The sequence below is a fragment of the Ictidomys tridecemlineatus genome, chromosome 9 (assembly GCF_052094955.1).
Source record: "Ictidomys tridecemlineatus isolate mIctTri1 chromosome 9, mIctTri1.hap1, whole genome shotgun sequence".
NCBI classification, from domain to species: Eukaryota; Metazoa; Chordata; class Mammalia; order Rodentia; family Sciuridae; genus Ictidomys; species Ictidomys tridecemlineatus.
Window position 1 is genome coordinate 57,633,335 of NC_135485.1, and position 22,491 is coordinate 57,655,825.

General features: G+C 34.4%; 1 protein-coding gene across 6 annotated transcripts in view; it reads right to left on the reverse strand.

The window, feature by feature from the left end:
• Positions 1 to 22,491, reverse strand: part of Ccdc158 (coiled-coil domain containing 158) — a 90,813-nt gene that overhangs the window by 17,509 nt on the left and 50,813 nt on the right. For 3 of the 6 annotated variants that reach the window (XM_078021432.1, XM_040292284.2, XM_040292285.2), the window contains exons 15-19: positions 21,858 to 21,970; positions 18,887 to 19,045; positions 17,849 to 17,941; positions 17,062 to 17,187; positions 1,320 to 1,468 (exon numbers count right to left, since the gene is read on the reverse strand). In XM_078021432.1, the coding sequence (XP_077877558.1) occupies positions 1,320 to 1,468; positions 17,062 to 17,187; positions 17,849 to 17,941; positions 18,887 to 19,045; positions 21,858 to 21,970 (640 nt within the window). The remainder of the gene's footprint in view (positions 1 to 1,319; positions 1,469 to 17,061; positions 17,188 to 17,848; positions 17,942 to 18,886; positions 19,046 to 21,857; positions 21,971 to 22,491) is intronic. The other 3 variants (XM_078021431.1, XM_040292286.2, XM_078021433.1) reach the window with 2 other exon arrangements.

A 22,491-nucleotide genomic window follows, 5' to 3' on the forward strand; every position in this document is an offset into this window, starting at 1 on the left:
AATAATTTCCTTCTATGGATTCTTAAGTGTTACGCAGAATGTAGGCTGTCAGGACAAAGGTCGTTTTGTAGGATTACAAAAAATTAACATAAGTTCTCTAAAGGTAGGGATCAAATACATTCATGTTTGACATAGTCCAAACAGCTCAAGTGTGTCACTAGTGGCAGGAGTGATGGAAACCTGACCAGGGAAGCCACGTTAATCCTGTGGATGATCAGTGCTAGGAGCCAGGGGTTCTAGCTTTTACTTCTGGGTTTGTTTCTTAGCTTCATAGAAGGAGGCGAGTTAATCTATGTCCAAATTCACTCACCTATCTAATGAACTAAATATTACTATTCTGTCTTAGAAGGCATATTATAGTTATCACAAAAATGAAAGTGTTCTTCAAGTGAAAGTATTCTTTAATGGAGTAGCCAACAGAACATTTCTGACAATATATGATTCAAACAATGAAATGATATGTTAAGCAATTGTACTGTTATTGATATTTTACTATTATTATTAATAATATTTATAACAATGAGATAAATCCAGCAAATATTTTGGCACCTTGAGTAAATATATACTAATTGAACATCTTAAGGAACTGGATATTGTTTATATAGATATTATATCAGAAAGTAGTATTTTTAGATATTTGCCAAATAACCAGAAATAAATATTAGAAAAATGAAAAAATATAAAAAAATATACATCATTTTAAAATGCTTTAAGATAAGGTATGGTAAATGACAATGCACAATAAAGTTAAAAAGCATTTTTGAAAAGAATATGAGAATCTCATTGATTTCCACAGTACAGATTAGTGAGGTACTAAATCCTTTTTGGCTCTGACCTTTTATTAATTGGGTATGTGTAATTGTCATGAATGCCTAGAGAATGAAGGTTCTTCCCTAGTTTACACTGAGAGTGTTCTGTAGTTCTCAAGTATCTAGTTTTAGCTCCACCACTGGATCATGTGTTGTAAGCAAACACATGCTAGTTGTTGTGATGGCTAAATAAGATTATGGCTCTCAAATTTGCTGGGAATTATAAATTCCTATACAAATATAACTTTGAGTAACACCTTGGACTGCTACTTTTTGAATGAATGACTATATTATTTTTTGTTGATGTCAAGTTTTTTTTTTTTTTTGCTTTTGGTTAATTTTTGTCTAACTCCTCCACTTTCATATTGCTTCCCCCTGCTAACTTCAGACACTCTTACAAATTATTTAAACCTCAGCCTCCCAGAGAGTAACATGTGGACAACTTAATGGCAAACCACTCATGAGAGGAGCTTCCTACTCCGAGTGTGCTTGGTCCCATGCAGCACATACAAGGCTCCGAGAGATGGTGTTCTCCCACTCTCCTCAGGTTTGGTCAGAGGCAAGGACGGCTCCTCATTAATCACACTTCTCAGTTCTTGGAGAAGCTGTTTCAGGTCCCTTGTTGGATCTTCCTTCAGTACATTAGCCTTCATGCAGTGCTGAATTAAAATAATGAACAAAACAAAGACTTTTTTCAGATGTGAATGTTATTTTCTGTCATAAAATTAACCAGCTCTTAAATAGAAATTATGGAAGAGCAAGAAGAGGAAAATAAAATTGACTACACAGGTATAAAAATCTTACTCCACTCTGGAATAAGCAATAATAATCAATCAATAATTGATAGAGTACTATAACTTAATGTGTGTATATGTATGTATATGTGTGTGTGTTTGTATATTCAAGTGTATTTATATATACATATGTGGTTTCAAATTATACACATTAATTTTTAATTTTAACAATGTAGTATGAACATCCTTAGCATGCTATGAAATATTTTCAATTACATCTGGGCAAAACAATTTTGTTACTTTGTTTAGAGACAAATTAATTTTTTTTATGGTCTGGGGATTGAACCCAGGGCTTGTGCATGTGAGGCAAACACTCTACTAACTGAGCTATATCCCCAGCCCATAGAGATAAACTAATTTTATAAAGCTACAGAACTTTAGAAGTAAACAACAGATGAATTAATCTATTTTCATTTCACTAATGAAGAAAAAGACATCCAATATTTTCAAACTGTTAGTTGACATTTGATAAAGACTGATGTAGTATTCTCCAATGAATATTTACAATAATAATAAGTGTAGAAGTACCTAATAGGCACATCAAGAAGGGAAGCCACATGGTAGTCAGAAGTTGCCACAGTGAGTATGTGGACTCAGTGTGTCACTGAGCTATTCTACCTGAGTCGTGCATTCCATTGTAGATTTACATCTGCAGGGCAGATTGATTCTGAGAGTTGAACACCGTAAAATTTTGGTTCTTTGGGCTTTTCCCCACTTCCCACCTTCACTGATAGAGCATGTACAATATCCAGCTGGAGATATCATGAGCTCTAACTCAAAAGTGTCACAGTGTTGTCTTTCTAGTATACAAATGGTCATCTTGCCACAATGAGTCTAAAGTTTCATAAACTAGATTCCATTAAATTATTAAATTTGACTGTCTTCACTTAAAAAGTATAAAGATGTGAACCAGTTTCTTAATCATGAGTGAAAACATCTCTTTCCTAGTAGATTATCCCATTTTACTAATCCCTGGGTTTGTTCTTGTTCTAACCTTGAGACACATAATATCCACCATGGAATAACATCTCATAAACTTGATTAAGAAAACTTAATCCTATTGTAGTCCTCAGTCACTTTAGCTCTATCCTGGACTTCATATCTTCTGTCCACTAGAAAGTTTATTTAATAAGCTCTGGCAATTATTAAAATGTATAAGTACTTGACATTTATTACAAATGATCAGTATCACTGGGTGTGGTGGCAATATGCTTATCTGCCCTTGCTTGATCACCAAAGCATGAGGGAGATGGAAAAACACCTTTAACATTTTGATGTGTTTGCTTCCCATTGTTTTGGGATGTGCAAATTTATAGAACAAGTTAAAAGGACTATTTTAGGTTTGGGTTTTAGTAAAACAGGAGTAAGTTTCTTTTCTTCTTACCTTACACCTTCTATCTCTGGTAGCTGCTATGTTGGGCCCCTCTGAGGTTGAGAGAGTAGGAGAGAGAGGTATTGTGGGGGAACTAAGGCCCTACCTGAGTGGTCCTGGTTTGATGTCTGGGGACTTTAGAAGCAGAGGACCAGGTTTCTGAGCCTTATTTATACATGCTCCTGCCCAGCCCTGAACTCTCAGCAGTTTTTATATTTGTGGTGGTCCTACTAGGTGGTCCCCTTTAGTAGGATTCTTTTCTAGGGCCTGAATATGGTACATAAGAAGCAGGTTTTTTAACTTTGCCCTCCTCTGGGGGGAGTGTCACATAACACCAAGAAGGCAATACTCTTTACTTTGCCAAGTATAGATAAGCTATTCATTATAGACTTCTCTCAAGAAATATAATAAACCAAACCCTACAGAACACTTGTCAGGCTCTGGAAAAGTGTCCCTGAAACTCCATAATTCACTTGCTGCAGGGGAGGAGGGAAACAGCTCATAGAAAAGTTCCCTCCAATATTTCTTTCTATGGGTCCCTTCAACTTCCACGCTTTCTTCTTTCAAAATCTTGAATTGATGACAAGCCAAGAGTAGTGAAGAAGTTATCACAGTCTTTTAGCTTGTGTGGTATAGATGATATAGGTCCTGTGTAGGGGCTGGGCATGTAGCTCAGTGGTAGTGCACCTGCCTGGCATGTGTGAGGCACTGGGTTCAATTCTCAGCACTGCATATAAATAAACAAAATGAAGGTCTATCAACAACTAAAACATTTTTAAAAAGTTGTCTGTGTATACACATACTCAGTCACCAGATTTGAAAGATCACGAGCATTTTCCCACTGAACATTAGTTTAAAATGCAATTGATGTAATAACATACATGCAATCTAGTGATGTGAGAGGCGAAGGCAAAAGGATCATAGTTTGTGGTCTGCCTCAGCAACTTAGTGAGACCATGTATCAAAATAAAAAATAAAAAAGGACTGGGGATATAGCTCAGTAGTAGAGCACCCCTGGGTTCAATCCCTAGTACTGGAAGAAAAACAATCCATTACAAATGATGAATATCGCTGGGTGTGGTGGCAATATGCTTATCTGCCTCACGTTTCTAATTTTTTAAACAAGTGCTAAGTCCAGAAAAATGATAACCTAAATGAAAGAGAACAGGTTCTTGAAAGCTAATCTGCCCAAACCCAAACAAGAAGAAACAGACAATTTAAATGGGCAAATATCTATTAAAGTAATTGAACTGATAATTAATAACCTTCCAAACAGAAAGTACCAGACTCAGGTGGGTTCACTGAAGAATTCTATTGGACATTTGAGGAAGAAATGATACTAATTTTTCCACTTTCTTTCAGAAAATAGATGTCAAAGGGATACTTCTTCTTTCATTCTATGAGTCCAGCATTAGCCTAATACAAAAGCCCAAGACATTGCAAGAAAAGAAGACCAGTATCTTCCAGGAATATAGATATAAAAATTCAAAAGAAAATATTAACAAGTTGAGTTCAACAATATCTAAAAAATTATATACCTCAACATAATGGGATTTACTCCAGGTATGCAAGGCTGGATTAACTTTCAAAAATCAATTAATATCATACATCACATCAAAAGATCAAAGAAAATCAACCATATTAATAAATGCAGAAAAAGAAACTGACAAACTTTTAAAAATTTTAAGGTACTGGGGGCAGAAGCGCAATGGTAGACCACTTAATTCGCACATGTGAGGCACTGGGTTCAATCCTCAGATCATAAATAAATAAATAAAGATGTATAACCATCTACAACTAAAAAAATATTTAAAATATTTTGAGGTACTAGAATTGAATCAAGGGGTGCTTTACCACTAAGCTATATCCCCAGCCCGTTTTATTTTTTATTTTGAGACAAGCTCTCACTAATTGACCAGGCTGGCTTTCAAACTTATGATGCTCTTGCTTTAGTCTCCTGAGCATCTGGGATTATGGCATGTACCACCACGCTCAACAATGTCTGACAAAATTTAACAGCCATCCATGATAAAATCTCTCAGCAAACTAGAAATAGAAGGAGGGATTTCCTCAATTTGAGAAAGAAAATGTACAAAAATCATATAGTTAACATGATATTTAATGACTAGAAACTAGATGCTTTCTCATTTAGATCAGAAATATCAGAATATCTCTTTTCACCATCACTTCTAGTCAAGATCACACTAGAAGTTCTAGCTAATGCAATATAAAACACATGCGTGCAAGCATACTCACAGAGGAAATAAAAAGTAGGCAAATTTGTAAAACAAGAAATAAAACTGTCTTTGTTCATAGCTGAAATAGCTGCCTATGTAGAAAATCCCAAAGAATCAACAACAATAACAACAACCATCAACAACAAACTCCTGGAATAAATAGGAGATTATAACAAGGTGGAAGAATATAAATTTAATTTAAAATTAAATTGCTTTCCTATATACCAGCAATAAACAATGAGAATTTGAAATTTAAAATACAATACCATTCATAATAGCCCCCCAAAATAAAATACTTAGGTATAAATTTAGCAAAATATGTAGAAAATCCAGGTAGGAAAACTATAAAATTCTGATGTAAGAAATCAAAAGATTTAAATAAATGAAGAGATATTCCATATTATGGATAAGAATATTCAATATTGTTATATCAGATCTTCCCAACTTGATAAACAAAATTCAATGCAATTCCAAAACAAAATCCCAGTAAGTTATTTTGTGGATATAGGCAAAGTGATTCTAATGTTTATATGGAAAGGCAAAAGACTCAGAATAGCCAATATGATATTGAACAAAGTCAGAGAACTGATACTATACAACTTCAAGATTTACCATAGGGGCTGGGATTCAGCTCAATGGCAGAGTCCTTGCCTACTATGCTTGAGTTCAATCCCCAGCACCACAATTCAAACCATAAAGTTACAGTAAACAAGATAGTATTGGTCAAAGAATAGACAAAAAGACCAATGGCAGAGAACAGTGAGCCCAGAATAGCCTCACAAATATGTAGTCAATTATCTTTGAAAATGAAGCAAAGGCAATTCAGTAGAGACAGGACAGTATTTAAACAAATGGTTCTGGAACAACTGAACATCCACATGGGAAAAAATGAATCCAGACACAGACCTTATATCTTTCACAAAAGGTAACTCAAAATGATCATAGTTCCAAGTATAAAATGTAAAACTATGAAAATCCCAGAAAATAACATAGGAGATGCAAACACATGATCTATGAAAGAAAACATTGATAAGTTGGGCTTCATTAAGATTAAAAATTTTTCTCTGGTAAGACAATGTCAAAAGATTAAAAAAGCAAAACACACACACTTTCAAAACACATAACTGATAATGGACTGATACTCCAAATAGACAAAACAAATAAAACAGAACAAAAAGATCTTATAAAACTCAATAAGGAAACAAATATCACAATTTTCAAAAAAATGGACAAAAGTTCTGAACAGAAATCCTACCATAATATATATAGAGATGGCAAATCATCAAATTAAAATATGGTCACATCAACATCATATATCATTAGAGAATTGCATACTAAAACAACAAGATACTCCTAAACTCCTATTAGAATGGCTAAAATGCAAAATGCTGATAACACCAAATGCTGTGCCCCAGCCTTTATGAAAGTTAGCTTGGCAGTTCCTTACAAAATTAAATATGCTGTTGCCCAAGTGAGTTGAAACCTTAACATCCACACAAAAAAATTCACTTGATTCTTTTATCACATCTTTATGTATAACTGTCAAAACTCGAAAGCAACCAAGATATCCATACTATTCAATAGTATTCAGCAATTAAAATAAATTAGCCATTAAGCCATGAAAAGATCTGAAAATGTACCTTAAAAGTATATTGCTAATATACTTTTAATATATTAAAATTGTCAAGATCATTGTACTGTCATGTGTAGCTAATAAAAAAAAAAGTATATTGCTAAGTAGCCCAGCATGGTGGCACAGAGGCTAAGATAGGAGGATCACAAGTTCAAAGCCAGCCTCAGCAAAAAGTGAGGCACTAAGCAACTCAGTGAGAGCCTGTCTCTAAATAAAATATAAAATAGGGCTGGGGATGTGGCTCAGTGGTTGAGTGCCCTGAGTTCAATCCCTGGTACTTCCCAACCCAAAAAAGTACATTACTATGTAGGGAAGCCAATATACTATATATGATTCAAATTTTCATACTATATGAAAAGCCTATATGCTATATGAGTCCAACTATAAGACATCTGGAAAAGACAAAACTATGGAGATAGTAAAAAGATCAGTAGTTGCCAATAGTCCAAGTAAAGGGATGAAGGGATGAGTAAGCATAGCACAGGAGATTTTTAGGGTGATGAAACTAATGTATGCTAGTAATAGGAGATACATATCTTTAGGCATTTGTGAAAATCTATATAATTTTTTTAAATATTTATTTTTGTAGATGGTGTAGATGGACACAACCCAATGCTTTTATTTTTATGTGGTGCTGAGGATCAAACCTGGGTCCTGCCCATGCTAGGCGAGCCTGAGCCACAATCCCAGCCCCAAATCTATATAATTTATAAGACAAAGAATGAACCCTGATGTAAGCCATTAGTTAATAATGTATTGATACTGGCTTGTCAATTAAAGCAAATATACCACATCAATGCAATATGTTAATAGTAGTGTTATGGGCCAAATTACATGTGCCTTGACCAGACAAACTCCTTTTTACCCTTAGACTCCATTTCATTTAAGAAATGCTTCTCCTGAGAAAACCCTGCCTCTGCTACCTCCTTCTAAGCATATCCTGTTTGGCAATTCAGGGTGGTTGAAAGTGTTTCTGTTATTCTTATACAATGTATTATTAAGAAATGCATTTGTAAAATGTTCTCATTTTAATTCCCATTTTTCTTAGGCAGTGTACTTGAACTGGGTCATTCTGACCCACTTCCTATATTGCTATAGTTTTGACTTGTAGTTTTGGGCTATAAAAGAGATACCCTACCTCTGGCAAGGGGTTGAAGGTTGCAGAGGCAACTTGCCTACTGCCATTCTGATCCACATCTGTGAATAAAGTCTCATGTCTTGCTTCAAGACTGACCTGGTGATTTATTTCAAATGCACCACAACAATAGGAAAAACTGGATTGGGGGTGGGCAAGGGAATCTATGGGAGCTCTCTGTACTTTCTATTCAATTTTTCTGTAAAATTAAAACTGCCCTAAAAATAAAGTTTACTAAATTAAGAAAAGAAATAAAGAAATTATGAGCTTTGAAAGCAAAAAACAATCAGAAAGTCATATCAATGTGTATGCTGATCAGTCAAGTATGATACCAAGAGTGCTCATCATATTATATCCTTCCCATTATCATTTAACATGTGAATATGGTCGTTCATTGTTTGTTTACAAATGAGTTTGGAAATTGTTCATATCTATGGGTTTTTTTCATTTCTTCTTTGTGAATTTGTTACTTCAGATAACACTATTGGTGAATGTGTTATCTTTAGAACACTATTAGTGCGTGTGCTATTTTCCTCTATAGATGAACAGTTATTCATTTTTTAGCTATTGGTTGTGGTTTCCTTTTAATTTCTGTTTATAGTGGTCTGTGATTTAGGAATTTTTATTTAGTCAAATAGTCAAAATTATCAATCTTTCCTTTTAATATTTGTTTCTTAACAATCTTTTTTTTTTTTTTTTTGGTAGGTAGGTACTGGGGATTAAACCCAGGGACATTTAACCACTGAGAAACATCCTCAACCCTTTTTTTGTTTTTAAGTTTGAGACAGGGTCTCACTAAATTGTTTATGGCCTTGATAAATTGCTGAGGCTGGCTTTGAACCTGCGATCCTCCTGCCTTGGCCTCCTGAGCCACTGGGATTTTAGGCATGTGCCACCATACCCAGCTTGTTCATTTTTTAAAAATACTTTACTGCTTATTACATATGAAATTCATCTTTGATTTATAACATAAGCAAAATATACTTTTAAACTTAGAAAATACCTGGGAAATAAATTCTAAAATATGATTTACATATGATTCTTGTCAGTTTAGTAAAGAACTAACCAAATATAAACTCTTCCTGAAGTAAGGAGCCCAGCAAAGAGTCTTACTCTCTGCACTCTAGTCTGTGATGATTAGTATATACTACAGGTTGTTTCCAGGAAACATACACTTGCAGAGCAAAACTACAAAGTTTTGGCTTCAGGAAAAGAATATAAGCTGATGTTGCTATTGTTAGACTTAAGGTTTATTTTGTGTTTCTATTAATTTTTCTATATTTTATATTTCCTTATATCTTATATTTCTATTAATTTTACTCTAAATTCATTTTATGTTAGATTTATTTCTAAAATTACTACTAAATTATATCTCTAATGTACTTCCAAATACTATTCTAATGGCATTGAGTCCACTACAGGCCCATTTATAAGTGATGATGTAAGATAAGTAATGCTTAGGGAGAGTGTGCACTTCTTGACTATTTCTATCTCCATTCTCTAAAGACAAAAGATAAATGAAAAAGCTGAATATAAAAACTTGATCTCATTTAGTTTGAATTAAACTATTCTATTCTGAGAATATCTGACCAAATTCATCCTCTCATAACTTATATTCCTTTTAAGAGAATGTAATAAAAATGGAACACACTATTTTTATAGTATGTTAAAAATAATGAGTGGGAAAACAGGACAAAAATCATAATAAAGTCATAATAAAGACTTTTAGCAAAAAATTTTGTCCATATCATGGGTACTCCAGTGGCAAAGATCAAGTATAGCCAGTACAAATTATAGCATATGTATAGAATCTGACATATAATCAAATAAATTATATCATCATGGAAATATTTTCGGTTTTTATGCTGAAATAGTCTTTCTGAAACATAAATCTAAAATACTTCTATATCAAACTAGTAAAACTTCTAAATAAAACTTCCAGTTATATATATATATATACACACACATACATATTCTAGGCATCTAAGCATGAACCAGATCACATAATGTAACTTTCCTGGCTTGCCTACTTTCTCACCTATAACACAAGGGAAAGCTCTTGAATTACTATAAACACATTTGAAGCTCTAACTGTATGATCTTCACTTACAAAGACCTAATAAAACACAATATTAGTTCAGGTAGAGTATCTATGTACATAACAGCTATTTAAATTATTTTTGAAATAGCATTTAGCAAAATAGTATAGAGAATCATGACTGTATATTGGTTAAGAACACAAGTTCTAGACTCACGATGTCTGGGTTAAGTCTTGATTCAACTGTGTTTTTGTTGACTGAAGTCTCTATGTCACCTAGCTCCTCAAATCTCAGTTTCCTTGTCTGTAAAACAGGTATTATAATGATAGCATCTACCTCATGTAAATATTGTGGGGAATAAGGAGGATAATCTATAAAGTATGTTGCACAGTGCCGGGCACATGAGTGTTCAGTAAATCTCAGTTACTATTAGAATCATGAAATAAAAGGACTAAAATAAAGATAAAAGATAAATGAAGAACAATGCAAACAGCAATGACCTACTTCTGAACAAGACACATTGGCATTTATTTGTGCTCTATTTGAAGCCCTCCACTAAAATACATTAAAGAAATTAAGAAGAAAAAAGACAAAAGGAGAGAGATCACTGATTAATGGCAACATTGCGGGGGGGGGGATGGGAAGCTAGAAAGCAAATTAGTAATTTGTAGTTGATTTAGCAAAACAAAGAAAGCTAAAACCTGATTTTAAATCCTTTGGCTATATACTGAGGAGTGGGATAACTGGGTCAAATGATGGTTCCATTCCTAGTTTTTTCAGCGAATCTCACCATAGTGTATATCCACAGTAAATTAATTTTAAAAAAAGAAACTATGGGTAAATGGCAGAGAGATCAATAGAGGGAAGGGAGCAGGGGGTAGGAATGGGAAGGGGAAGGAGAGGTACTGGAGTCTGAATTAGAATAAAATATATTCCATGCTTGTATAATGACATCAACATGGATTCTAGCCAGGCATGATGGCACACACCTTTAATCCCAGTGGCTCAGGAGGCTGAGGCAGGAGGATCACGAGTTCAAGCCAGCCTCAGCAACCTCGAAGCACTAAGCAACTCAGTGAGACCCTGTTTCTAAATAAAATACAAAATAGGGTGGGGATGTGGCTCGGTGGTTGAGTGCTTCTGAGTTCAATCCCCAGTACAAAGAAAAAAAAGGATTCTACTGTCATGTACAACTAAAAAGAAACAATAAAATAATAATAATAAAGAAAACTAACACCTGAAATGCCTGCACAAAATAGCCAACAAGGAACAAGTTTCTCTGCACCACAATATTTCCAAATCGCTCAGGAATTCAAGCCTCAGGTTCCTACGACCAGGGAAAGGAAGGGGCCACAAAAATGGAACAACTGGCTCAAAGTCTATAGGAGGTGTTGTTGGGATCACAGATGCTCCCCTTGAGTAAACCACCCCAAGGATAAAGATCTATAGATCATTTTTGGGTCCCTCAATAAAAAAGCAATACCTAACCTCTACCAGTTGACAAACCCTACTAACCTTACAGAGCTGTGAATTGATTTTCTAGAGCCCAACCATCTTAAATATGAAGGGACATCCAACAACCACTGAGCATGGAAGGAAAGTGTCTAACTTGAAACACAGACATCTAAGCAAAAAAAAAAAAAAAAATGAATGGGAAGAAACAGTATATATGTATGTGTACATACATACATATATATACACAAAGAAAAAAGTAAATAGATGTTTGGAAGAAAGAGCTGAGAAAATTTCTTAAAAAGTGAGAACAAAAAATGAGATAAAGTAGGTATCAAAATTAAAGAAAATTAGAGAATCACTCTAGGAGGTTTAATAGTTGATTAATAGGATTTCTAGAAATAGAAAGCCAAGAAAATGGAGCTTATATTCTTCTCCTGAAGCCAAAAATAAATATGAAAATTTCTGAGAACTAAACATCTCAGAGCTTGCTAAGAATCCAGTATAACATGGAGAAAAAAGACTCCCCCCAGCAGAAATCATCCTGAAATGAAGGTGAAAAAAAGATCCTAAATCTTTAAGACAGAAAATACAGATCATATACAAAGGCTCTGGAATAAAAATGTCAAAAGAGCAACAAAATTCTTAGCATAAATCAAATGTAAATGAAGAATAAACGCATTTTCAGACACAAAATTTGGAAACAAAATAATGAAATGCATCCTTCACACCAGGAAGTTAGGGCATTATATGCTCCATCAAAAGAAAGAAAGAAACCAAGAAAAAAAAGATCCTAAATCTTTAAGACAGAAAATACAGATCATATACAAAGGCTCTGGAATAAAAATGTCAAAAGAGCAACAAAATTCTTAGCATAAATCAAATGTAAATGAAGAATAAACGCATTTTCAGACACAAAATTTGGAAACAAAATAATGAAATGCATCCTTCACACCAGGAAGTTAGGGCATTATATGCTCCATCAAAAGAAAGAAAGAAACCAAGAAAGGAAGTAAACCTGAAAACAGAAAAAAAAGATTAGGGAATTCTCCAGGTTTTGGTGGAGGAAAATCCAAGAAGGCAATTATGCAGCAGGCGTAGAGAGGCACAATCCAGATGAGAGCAGGAAGACGGAGGGCTCTAAAACGCACACTCAACAAAGGAACTGCTCACATAACTGATTCACTGGCTCAGACTAAAAGGACCACTACAGTTCTCTTTCAGAGAAATTGAGAGATAATTAGTTCAAGGTTTTGGAACTGTAAGCCAAAACAAAATAAATCTAAAGGCAAAAGAAAAAAAAACAAGAAATATGATCACAATTCAGTGAGGGAATACTGTTAACAAAGTCATAAATATGTAAACACTCAACATGATTTAACCAAAATTTATGAAATTAAATGTTAAATAAGGAAAAGAAATGTGTGCATGTGCATATAAGTGTGTGAGGCTAAAGGAGAGCCAGATTTTTATGCTCTACAGCAGTTTATAGGTATTATCTAAAATTGTATCAACAAGGAATAACAATACAGGAATTGTTTTTCCAATAATCGAACTTTTCTGTTTCCAGTCATCAACTCTTCTGTTCAGAATTAACAAGAAAAATATTTTTTTTCTAAGTCTGCCTAGAGCTATGGGTGTAGCACAGTGAAAGAGTGTTTGTCCAGCCTGTATAAGCCTTGGATTCAATACCAGGACTACAAAAAGTAAAAATTTGGCCATAATTCTTTGGTAAGCCTAGAGAGCTTACCAAAGAATTATGGCCAAAATTCAGACAAGTGAAATTTTGGAGTCACTTTTTTCTAGAAACATTTGCCAGTTCTAAAAGAAGCTGCTGAGAGACTAAGAAAATACCATGAACCATGAACTTTCAGCAGAATCAAGAAGCTAGAGGGAGGAAACTTGGAATTATATCAGAGGTGGATGGTATTTGGTTAAAATTCAGACTTTGCAATAAGAACCTTAATTTGAATCACTTCAATCCTTTAATGAGTTAGGGGATATAGGATTGTGAGTGTTCTTCACTTAGTTACCAGCCAGAAGCAAATGTAAATACTCTATGAAGGAAAAGTATTATCCAGGAACCAAAATTATCTCTCTAATTTTTTTCCTGTGTCCATAACTCAGTTATTAAAAAGAGAAACAAAGAAACCAGACAAACTAGAAATCAAGAGAAACAAGGTTCATAGGCCTAGAGGAGATTTAGATAATGGAATTATTTCAAAATTTTAAATACTTACTATCTTAGTCCGTTTGGATTGCTTTCACAAAATACCATCAACTGGGTAGCATATAAGAAACAAAAATTTATTGCTTACAGTTCTAGAGGCTGGGAACTCCAAGATCAAGCAGATTGAGGGTCTGTTCTTCATAAATGGGGCCTTCCATATGCTCTCACATGGGGGAAAGGGTGAAAAAGTTCCCTTGAACCTTTCTCTCTTATTTATTTACTTTTTCAGTGCTGGGGATCAAACCCAGGGCCTCATACATGCTAAGCAAGCACTCTATCACTGAGCTCCATCCTCTAGCCCAGAACCTCTTCTCAAAGAACACTAGTCCCCTTTGTGAGGGTGAAGCCCTCATGATGTAATCACTTCCCAAAGGTCCTACTTCTTAATACCATACCTTGTGGGTTAAGTTTCAAACTGAATTTCAGGAAGACAGAAACGTTCAGACCATCATGGTTATTTAATAGTATAAGAAAAAACCTTTCTGTACAGAAGTGTAATAAATGAATTAAATGGATATCTCATATTATGGTTTCTCAATATGGATAACTCATATTGAGAAATGATAACTTGTAAAATTAAGAACTTATTTGATGGCTTTAGTAGTATGCTGGACTCAGGTGTAGAGATAATGAATGATCTGGAAAATAAATTACAAAAAAATCAGACTGAAGTAGAGAGAGGAAAGGATAGACAAAAGGGAAAAAGTATAAGGACACATAAAAATAGGTGTAACTGGGGTCTCAGAAGAAAAAGAGGAAATAGGGCAGAAAAAGTAATTAATAAAGTAAGGCATAAAAATTTCTAAAATCAATGCACATATCAATATATACATCCAGAAAGATCAGTGAATCCTAAGGACAGATACAAAGACAGATACCTAAGCATGCTGTAAGACAACTGTTATAACCCAAAACAGAATCTTAAGAGCACTCAGGACAAAATTACCTCCAAAGAGCAAAAGTATAATTTAAAACTGACTTAATCAGAAGAAACAATGGAAATCTGAAGAAATTCTCTACAGTAAATTCATTCACCTGTTAAACAAATGGAATACCTACTCTTTCCTAGTTGAAGAGAGTGAGTTCTAGGTACTTGGGACACATCAGTGAACAAAACAAAGCATGTATGTTGTTCTTTTTGATGCTGGGGATTGAACCTAGGGCCTGTGCATGCTAAGCATGTACTCTACCACTGAGATACACCTCAGCACTATAATTGCAGAAAGCATTCTTGACAGTTTATTATTATTATTAACAGGATCTTATTGCATTGCCCAGACTAATCTCAGACTTGTGATCCTCCTGTCTCAGTCTCCCAAGAGGTATAGCTAATTTTTACTATTAGAATTGTTATTTAAAAATGTGATCTGGGCACAGTGGTATATACCTGACATACCAGCTACTTGGGAGGCTGAGGCAGGAGGAGACAGCAAGTTCAAGGCTACCAGCCTTTTCAACTTAGTAAGGCCATTCCAAAATAAAAAAGGATGTAGCTGGTGATACACTCCTAGGTTCAATCCCCACTACCAAAACAAAACAAAAAAGCCAAACACTTTAACAGACATATGACTGGTACTATTTTTAGTGATGAATGAAATCTGTTATAGTTTGGATCACATGTGGAGGGCTTGGTCCCTGAGGTAACAGTGTTCAGATGTGGAGCTTTTGGAAAGTGATTGGATCATGAGGGCTCTGACCTCATCAATGGATTAATCCATTGATAGATTCATAGATGACTGGAATAATGAGAGGTGGTGAGAGCTAGCTGAAGGGAGTAGGTGCTTGGGAACACATACCCTTGGGTACTATATCTTGTCCCTGACAGCCCCCACTTCCTGGATGACATGAAGTGAGCAGCTTCCCTTCTCCATGCTCTTCTACCATTATATTCTGCCTTGTTTCAGGCTCAAAGCAATGGAACCAGCTGACTATGGACTGAGATCTCTGAGACTGTGAGCAAAAATAAAACTTTCCTCCTGTAAGTTGTTTTTCTCAGGTATTTTGTCACAGTGATGGAAAGCTGAATAATACAAGATTCTTCCTAGTGAAATATAGTGATGTATTAAGCAGCTAGGTAAAATTTGCTAATTCTCTCCTCCCTTCCCCTCTCCTCTGTTATGCGCTAGAGACTGAACCCAGGACCTCATATATGCTAAATGACCCTAGAGATCATCTTGTCCAGAAATTTTTTATTAGAGATGAATATATCTAACAGATATATCTAATAGACTTGCCCAAGGTCACAGAAAGAAGTTAAAGATACACTCATGGCCCCAACAATCTCTAGTAGGATGATCTTTGTTGTTATAATTTGTTTCATTGTTATAATTTGTTTCATTACTTTTGGGGGGGTTAATTTAATTTTTGTAAATGTAACATGATCATATTTTTAAAAGTTAAAACAATTTTAGAACACTTAAAAAGCTGTAGTTTCCTGCCCTTCACCTGCCATCTTCTGAACTCCAGTGAGACAGAGAGACAATGTTCAACCTCTAATATTATTATAATTATTCTATTACTTAGTAAAAGATTCTTTGTGGTAGTTTATTTATCAGAGCATACATCTTAAATGGATGAGAGTCCATTTCAACTTTTAGTCATTTAATTAATAAACAATTTTGATTTAAACGGTACTGATGAAATGACTAGTACTAAGGACAACTAGTAATGGTACTGGTGATCTTGCTACCATACATCAGACAGGATTTTTAATTAGTAAAATTGATTAAATAAGTCTCAGTTACCTAGAGTTACAGCTGAATAGTGATTATAAGGAATTTATATCTTCCAAGGAAACAAAACCTAAATTTTACATTGTATATATTTTTTCCTTGAGCTTTAAAATTATGAAATTAAATTTAAACTAAAAAATTTCCAAAGTTACTAAAATTTTAACTAAAGGGCTTAAAAAATTTATGATTAATAAAATGGTTTATTTAAAATAAATTCATGAGGAAACAATACACGGTAAATAATTTTCAACATGATAGAGTATTAAATGTACCAACTTGCCCTTGGCATTCGAAGTGATGCTTGTTTTAGCCATATCAATGTTTGCTTTGTAATCTAAAAATGCTTGTAATGGAAATAATTAAAGAATTCAGTATAATGCTATTAAATAATTTAATCATTATTGTTAATTTCATACTGAATATTTCAGTTTTGTTTTCCCCAGTAAAATACCAAATACTGAAGAAAGTATTTTCATTCACATGGTCTCCATTGGATTTATAGGAAAATGCACAAATCTAAAACCTAGTAACTGAAAATGCTACTTATTATTTTTTAGTGAAAATTTCCCAGTTTAAAGTTACTTACATATTATGTTATTGAGTCATGGATTAAAGATTGGTTACTTACATGAGATAGGAAGCTGACTGTGGACTGGGAAGATGGTACATTAGAATGAGAACGGATAGCAGATGCTGTCTGGAGAAGGTGTGGTTTCAATGAAGGATTTGCGGTATATCCAGGGCCCTGAAGATCCTGGAAAACAATACAGACATGAGCAAAATTGTACCTTCATACAACTCCAAAGAATTGTGAAATCAAAATGCATTTTTTTAATCTTCACAGATGAAATCCGAATCAAGACTTTAAAGGCTAAGGATGCAGTTCCCTGGTAGAGCATTTGTCTACATGCACAAGGCCCTGGGTTCTATCCCAGGATCCTCTACCACGCCCTATACATACAAAGAAGAAAAAGAAAAAGACTTTAAAATATGTTGGCAACTTGTAGTATACTTCTGAAAACAGATACATATTTCAGTGTAAAGTATACTGTTCTTAAAAAACACATTTTGTTATTTCCCAAATAAGCCAAACATTAGTTCTTTGAGTCTTTGCCCTTGCTCCATGCCTCTGTGTGGAAGGCTCTTCCCTTAGGTATTCCCCAGGCAGGTACTTGTATTTTACTTGCTTACTGTCAACTTAGGATAAAATGTGGTGTTTCCATTTGTTATCCTACATAAAAAGTATGGCTATAATATATAAGGATGTTTGCACAGATTTTAATAATTGCTAGTATCAAATAATGCTTAAAGTATATTTAAGTGTATGTAAAGTACATGAAGAAAATCTAAAAGATTATCAAACAAAGGTTTTAATTCTGCTTAAACTGCTATTTATAATTTAAAGAAATCCTTACCTTTACATCCAAAGTGTGTTGAAGTTTTAGACGCACAGATTCTTGTTCTTGATGCTGGATTATATCTTGACATTCTGCAAACTGCAAAGATGCCTATAATCAAGCAACCACAAAGGGCTTATCTGCCATTCTTTATAAACTTCTGTTTCATTAACCTCTAAATGCAGGGCTGCCATCTCTTCAAGGAAATGAACCACTCCTAGTACTAAATTATGATTATATTAATTCATCTGTTTTATTCAGTAAACTGAGGCCAAATCTTTATCGTTTGTATCTTCAGCATACGTTCAGCATGTGAAGGACACTCAAAGAATGAATGAACTAAGCATAGAATGAGCAAACAGCCTTAGCAAAGAATAAAAATAAACACAACTAAAATTTGTTATATCAATATAACATGATTTTAGAAACAAAGATGGCATAGATGAGGTCACAGATTGTTTTATCTGACCATGAAGGCTCTAATTTCTTCGGGATCAAGGATTGGTTTGGGTACAATCTTAGTCTTCCAGAGTTTCTAGGTGACAAAAAAACTAGGTTTATCCTCCCTGATAAATTGCAATGGTAAACATAGTATCACTGCTTCCTCTTGTTCTTTAACCTGTGTTTTAACCTGCACTTTCCGGACCCCACAATGTTCCAGATATTAACATTACTTTCTTTACATTAAAAAGAAGCTATATTCTTCCCAATGGTCACACCATTCTTTAGGGATAAGTTATGTGCTCATGGAGACATTTTTGCTTATTCAGGCCACTATGGATGCCAGGATTATCTTACATCTTATATCTAACTGCTCCAAGGGCTGTGTTAGCCTGGAAAAGGTAATTAGGCAAAAACATATTATGATTATGTTTTTAAACCTTAGAAGAGCATCTTCTATAAAATATTGCTTTTTAATTTTGTGCTACGTACTGGAGATATGATACAAGTTGATGGATTCAGTTCCTATTGACATAGAACTTTCATTCTGAACAATTCTCTCAAGTTAGTAACAAGTTGGATGGCAATTGCTTCACATATTTAGTTAGTAACTACCTTATCAAGAGCAACTTCCATATTAGCAACTTTTTCTTTCAAACGACGTTCCTGAGATCGCAGAACTTCTAGCTCTCCAGCCATTTTGTTTTTTTCTGTTGCAACTGTGCTCAATTCCTGACTGAGTTTACACTTTTCTTCTTTTAAAAAATGTTTCTCCTACAATTATAGAGGAGACAAATAACAGAAATAATCTGCTGGTGTAGATGTTGAGAGGAGATGAAAATTTTAAAATTTTATTAAAGGATTTGAATTAGATGTATATATTTATTTGTTCTTTTTAGCTATACATGACAGTAAAATTTTTTTTTGATATATTTATACAAGCTTAGAATATATCTTACTTAATTAGGATCCCAATCTTGTGTATGTACATGATGGTGAGATTCACAGTAGTGTATTCATATATGGAAATGAATGAGGTTTATTTAAATCACTTAATTGCTTCTGAGTTGGAATTGGGAGCTATTAGAACTGTACTATAACATATTCTCTATTTTAGTCATTATTCGTATTATTTCTTTTTAGGCTTAAGAAATCTTTCATGAAATCTACAAAATATGGAATAATGATCAAAAATAGTGTGTTCTGGTAAACTGAAATTTATTTTAAACATAAAAGAAGAGATTTAAAGAAGATGCATTTGTTTTAAAGTTTTATTGGCTTATATTTTATTTCAAGGTTGAATATTCATTTCTTAAATGCCTACTGTACACTCTGACATAAAAACAAATGAGACACAAAGTCCCTGTCCTCAATTTGTCAATCTAGTGATAAAAATAAGCTTACTGGTATACTGTCTTTGGTATTAAATAAAATTTAATTATAACTAGTTTACTCCTTTAAAAAAACACTATGGAGTCAGGCATGGTGACGCATGCCTGTAATCCCAGTGGCACTGGAGGCTAAGGCAGGAGGATCTCGAGTTCAAAGCCACCCTTGGCAAAACTGAGGCACTAAGCAATTCAGTGAGACCCTGTCTCAAATAAAAATACAAAATAGGGCTGGGGATGTGGCTCAGTGGTTGAGTGCCCCTGAGTTCAATCCCAGGTACACCCCTCCCCCAGGAAAAAAAAAGCACTATGGAGGGGCCAGGTACAGTGGTGCACACCTATCAGTCCAGGAGACTGAGGCAGGAGGATCACAAGTTTGAGGACAGCTTGGGCAACATAGTGAGGCCCTGTCTCAAAATAAAAAAATAAAAAACATGTAGCTCAGTGGTAAAGTACTGGCCTAGAATGTGAGAAATCCTGGGTTTAATCTTCAGCACCTCCCCCTCCCAAAACACATACTCAGATAGTCAAACCCAGAAAAAAGATGTTTACAGTTTTCAAGGTAAAATTGAAACATCAGTTTATATTTTCTCATGTGAAAAATGTTTAATATAAGTAAGGTAAGAGGTGGTTGTCACTACAATGCACATCTTGTATGCAAATGCTTTTTCCTATGGTGATTAGGATGGATGGAAAAGGCTTCAGAAAGAAAGATTAATTTTACAGGTGTTCTCCTATTTGTTTGAGGGATGTCACTGAGCTCTAATGAATACCTTTCTTTAGGCAGGAGCAGGTATCCTGGTGAGAGCAGGCAGTACCCTCTTAAAGCCTTCGGTACCAAAAGGGAAGGCGAGCAGTGCTTTGGATTCCCAGAGGTAAATAATGAGAAGGGGAAAGAGGAAAGAAGAAGTTTGGGATAAAATGAAATGAGAGTGGAAAATGAGGGGGGAAAAAGGAGAAAGAACTGAAAAAAGAGGAAATAAATCCATATGATGAAAATGAATATGATATGATGAATGTGAATATTTGTGAATGTTTCACTGCATTCTAAGCGTTCCAGCGCTCATCATGAGTAACAAACCAGCAATTACTTAAATTGCACTTATATTTTCTACTTATACCATTTACTTTCCTACGTTCATATAGTCAGTTCTGTTGTAAGCAATCTTTTAAAAATTCAGATTTTCTCCAAAGTGATTGATATCAGGGAACATTTAAGCCCACAATGTAAATTTCATGTTTGTTTAAGTATAGTTTCAGTCACAAGAAACACTAAATCAAAGTAGAAAACTGCACCTAACTAAACAGAGCTCTACAGGAATGCACAAAAAGCCTTCATGCCCTCCTTAAATACCTATCTGCCAGCTCCTCAGTTTACTCTGTGTTATGAGCCACATCTGATGTTATAGAAAACCTTCCTCCACCCCTTCACAATAATGTACAAGCTACAATTCTTCATGCACTCTCACATAAGCAAACTACAGGTCTTTTCAAGATAAAATGCCATACTTAACTGTAGCATTTCTTATCAACATGCGTAAAACTGTACTACTTGTTTTTATTAGTTTCCTGTTTTTCAGTGTTTCACAAATGAAATTTGTTAGTGTGCTCTTAATTCCATTGTTCCCCAATCCAGTGGTTTTTATTACACAATTTTGCATAGTACAGTGGTTTTTAGGAACACCTATGTCACATTATAACAGAACGGATTGTACTTTGTTTATAACTATTCCCTGTCTCTACCCAGAATGTTATTTTTCTTGTTTCTGCCATTTAAAACACTGGCTACAGTCAGGTGTAATGGTGCACACCTTTAATCCCAGCAATTTAAGAGGCTGAGGCAGCAGGATCTCAAATTCAATGCCAGCCTGGGCAACTTAGCAAGAACCCCATCTCAAAATAACAAAAGGACCGAGGATGAAGCTCAGTAGTAGAGCACTTGCATAACGTGTGAGGCCCCATTACTACAAGTAATAATAATAAAGTGTTGGTGGTGGTGGTAATAAATAAATCACTAGCTATATTCCAAGATCCTGTTTCAATGCTCCTTTAGGAGGAGTTTTTCCTTTATTCTGTAAGTAAAAAATAAGCTTTTCTCTTTTTCCCATTGCACGTAGTATGTCTGCCATCTCATTCTGTCTTGTAGTACATTAATGAGTGAGCATGTTGGTTTCCCTATTCTAAAGACAGGGACTCACCTTGTTCGAATTTGTCATGGCCTCTTCTAAAAACTGGATCTTGTTCTGAAGGGCATCTATCTGACCTCTTTTGGCTGTGATTTGCTTTTGCATTCCCATTGCCACTTTCATAGCTTGAAAAAAAAAAAAAAGAAACTGTGCCTTAAAGATTCTATTGTTGAGAGATCACTATAATTTGTACGGTAACTTGCTAATTTAGTCTGTGAGAAGTTAAGATTCTCTGAGGTACCTGGGCAGTTTCAAGGAAAAGATTATGGAAAAAGGTCTTCAGGATTCACAGTATTGGGATATAACAATTTTCAGCAACTACTCAGAGATGCTGAGCTCGAAAAATAGATAAAGATTTTTTGCAGTTTCTTTGCTACTTGAATTAATTCAATTTGCCACATTTCCAATGGTAACAATAATACAAACCAACTCATACTTACATATATAGGAAACATATAAAAAGAGTACATAAAAAGAGTCATAGAAAGAATAATGTTTATTGTTTTTTACTAAAATGATTTTTAAAAATTTTTTTTTATTGTTGGTCGTTCAAAACATTACATAGTTCTTAATATATCATATTTCACAGTTTGATTCAAGTGAGTTATGAACTCCCAATTTTATCCCGTATACAGATTGCTGTATC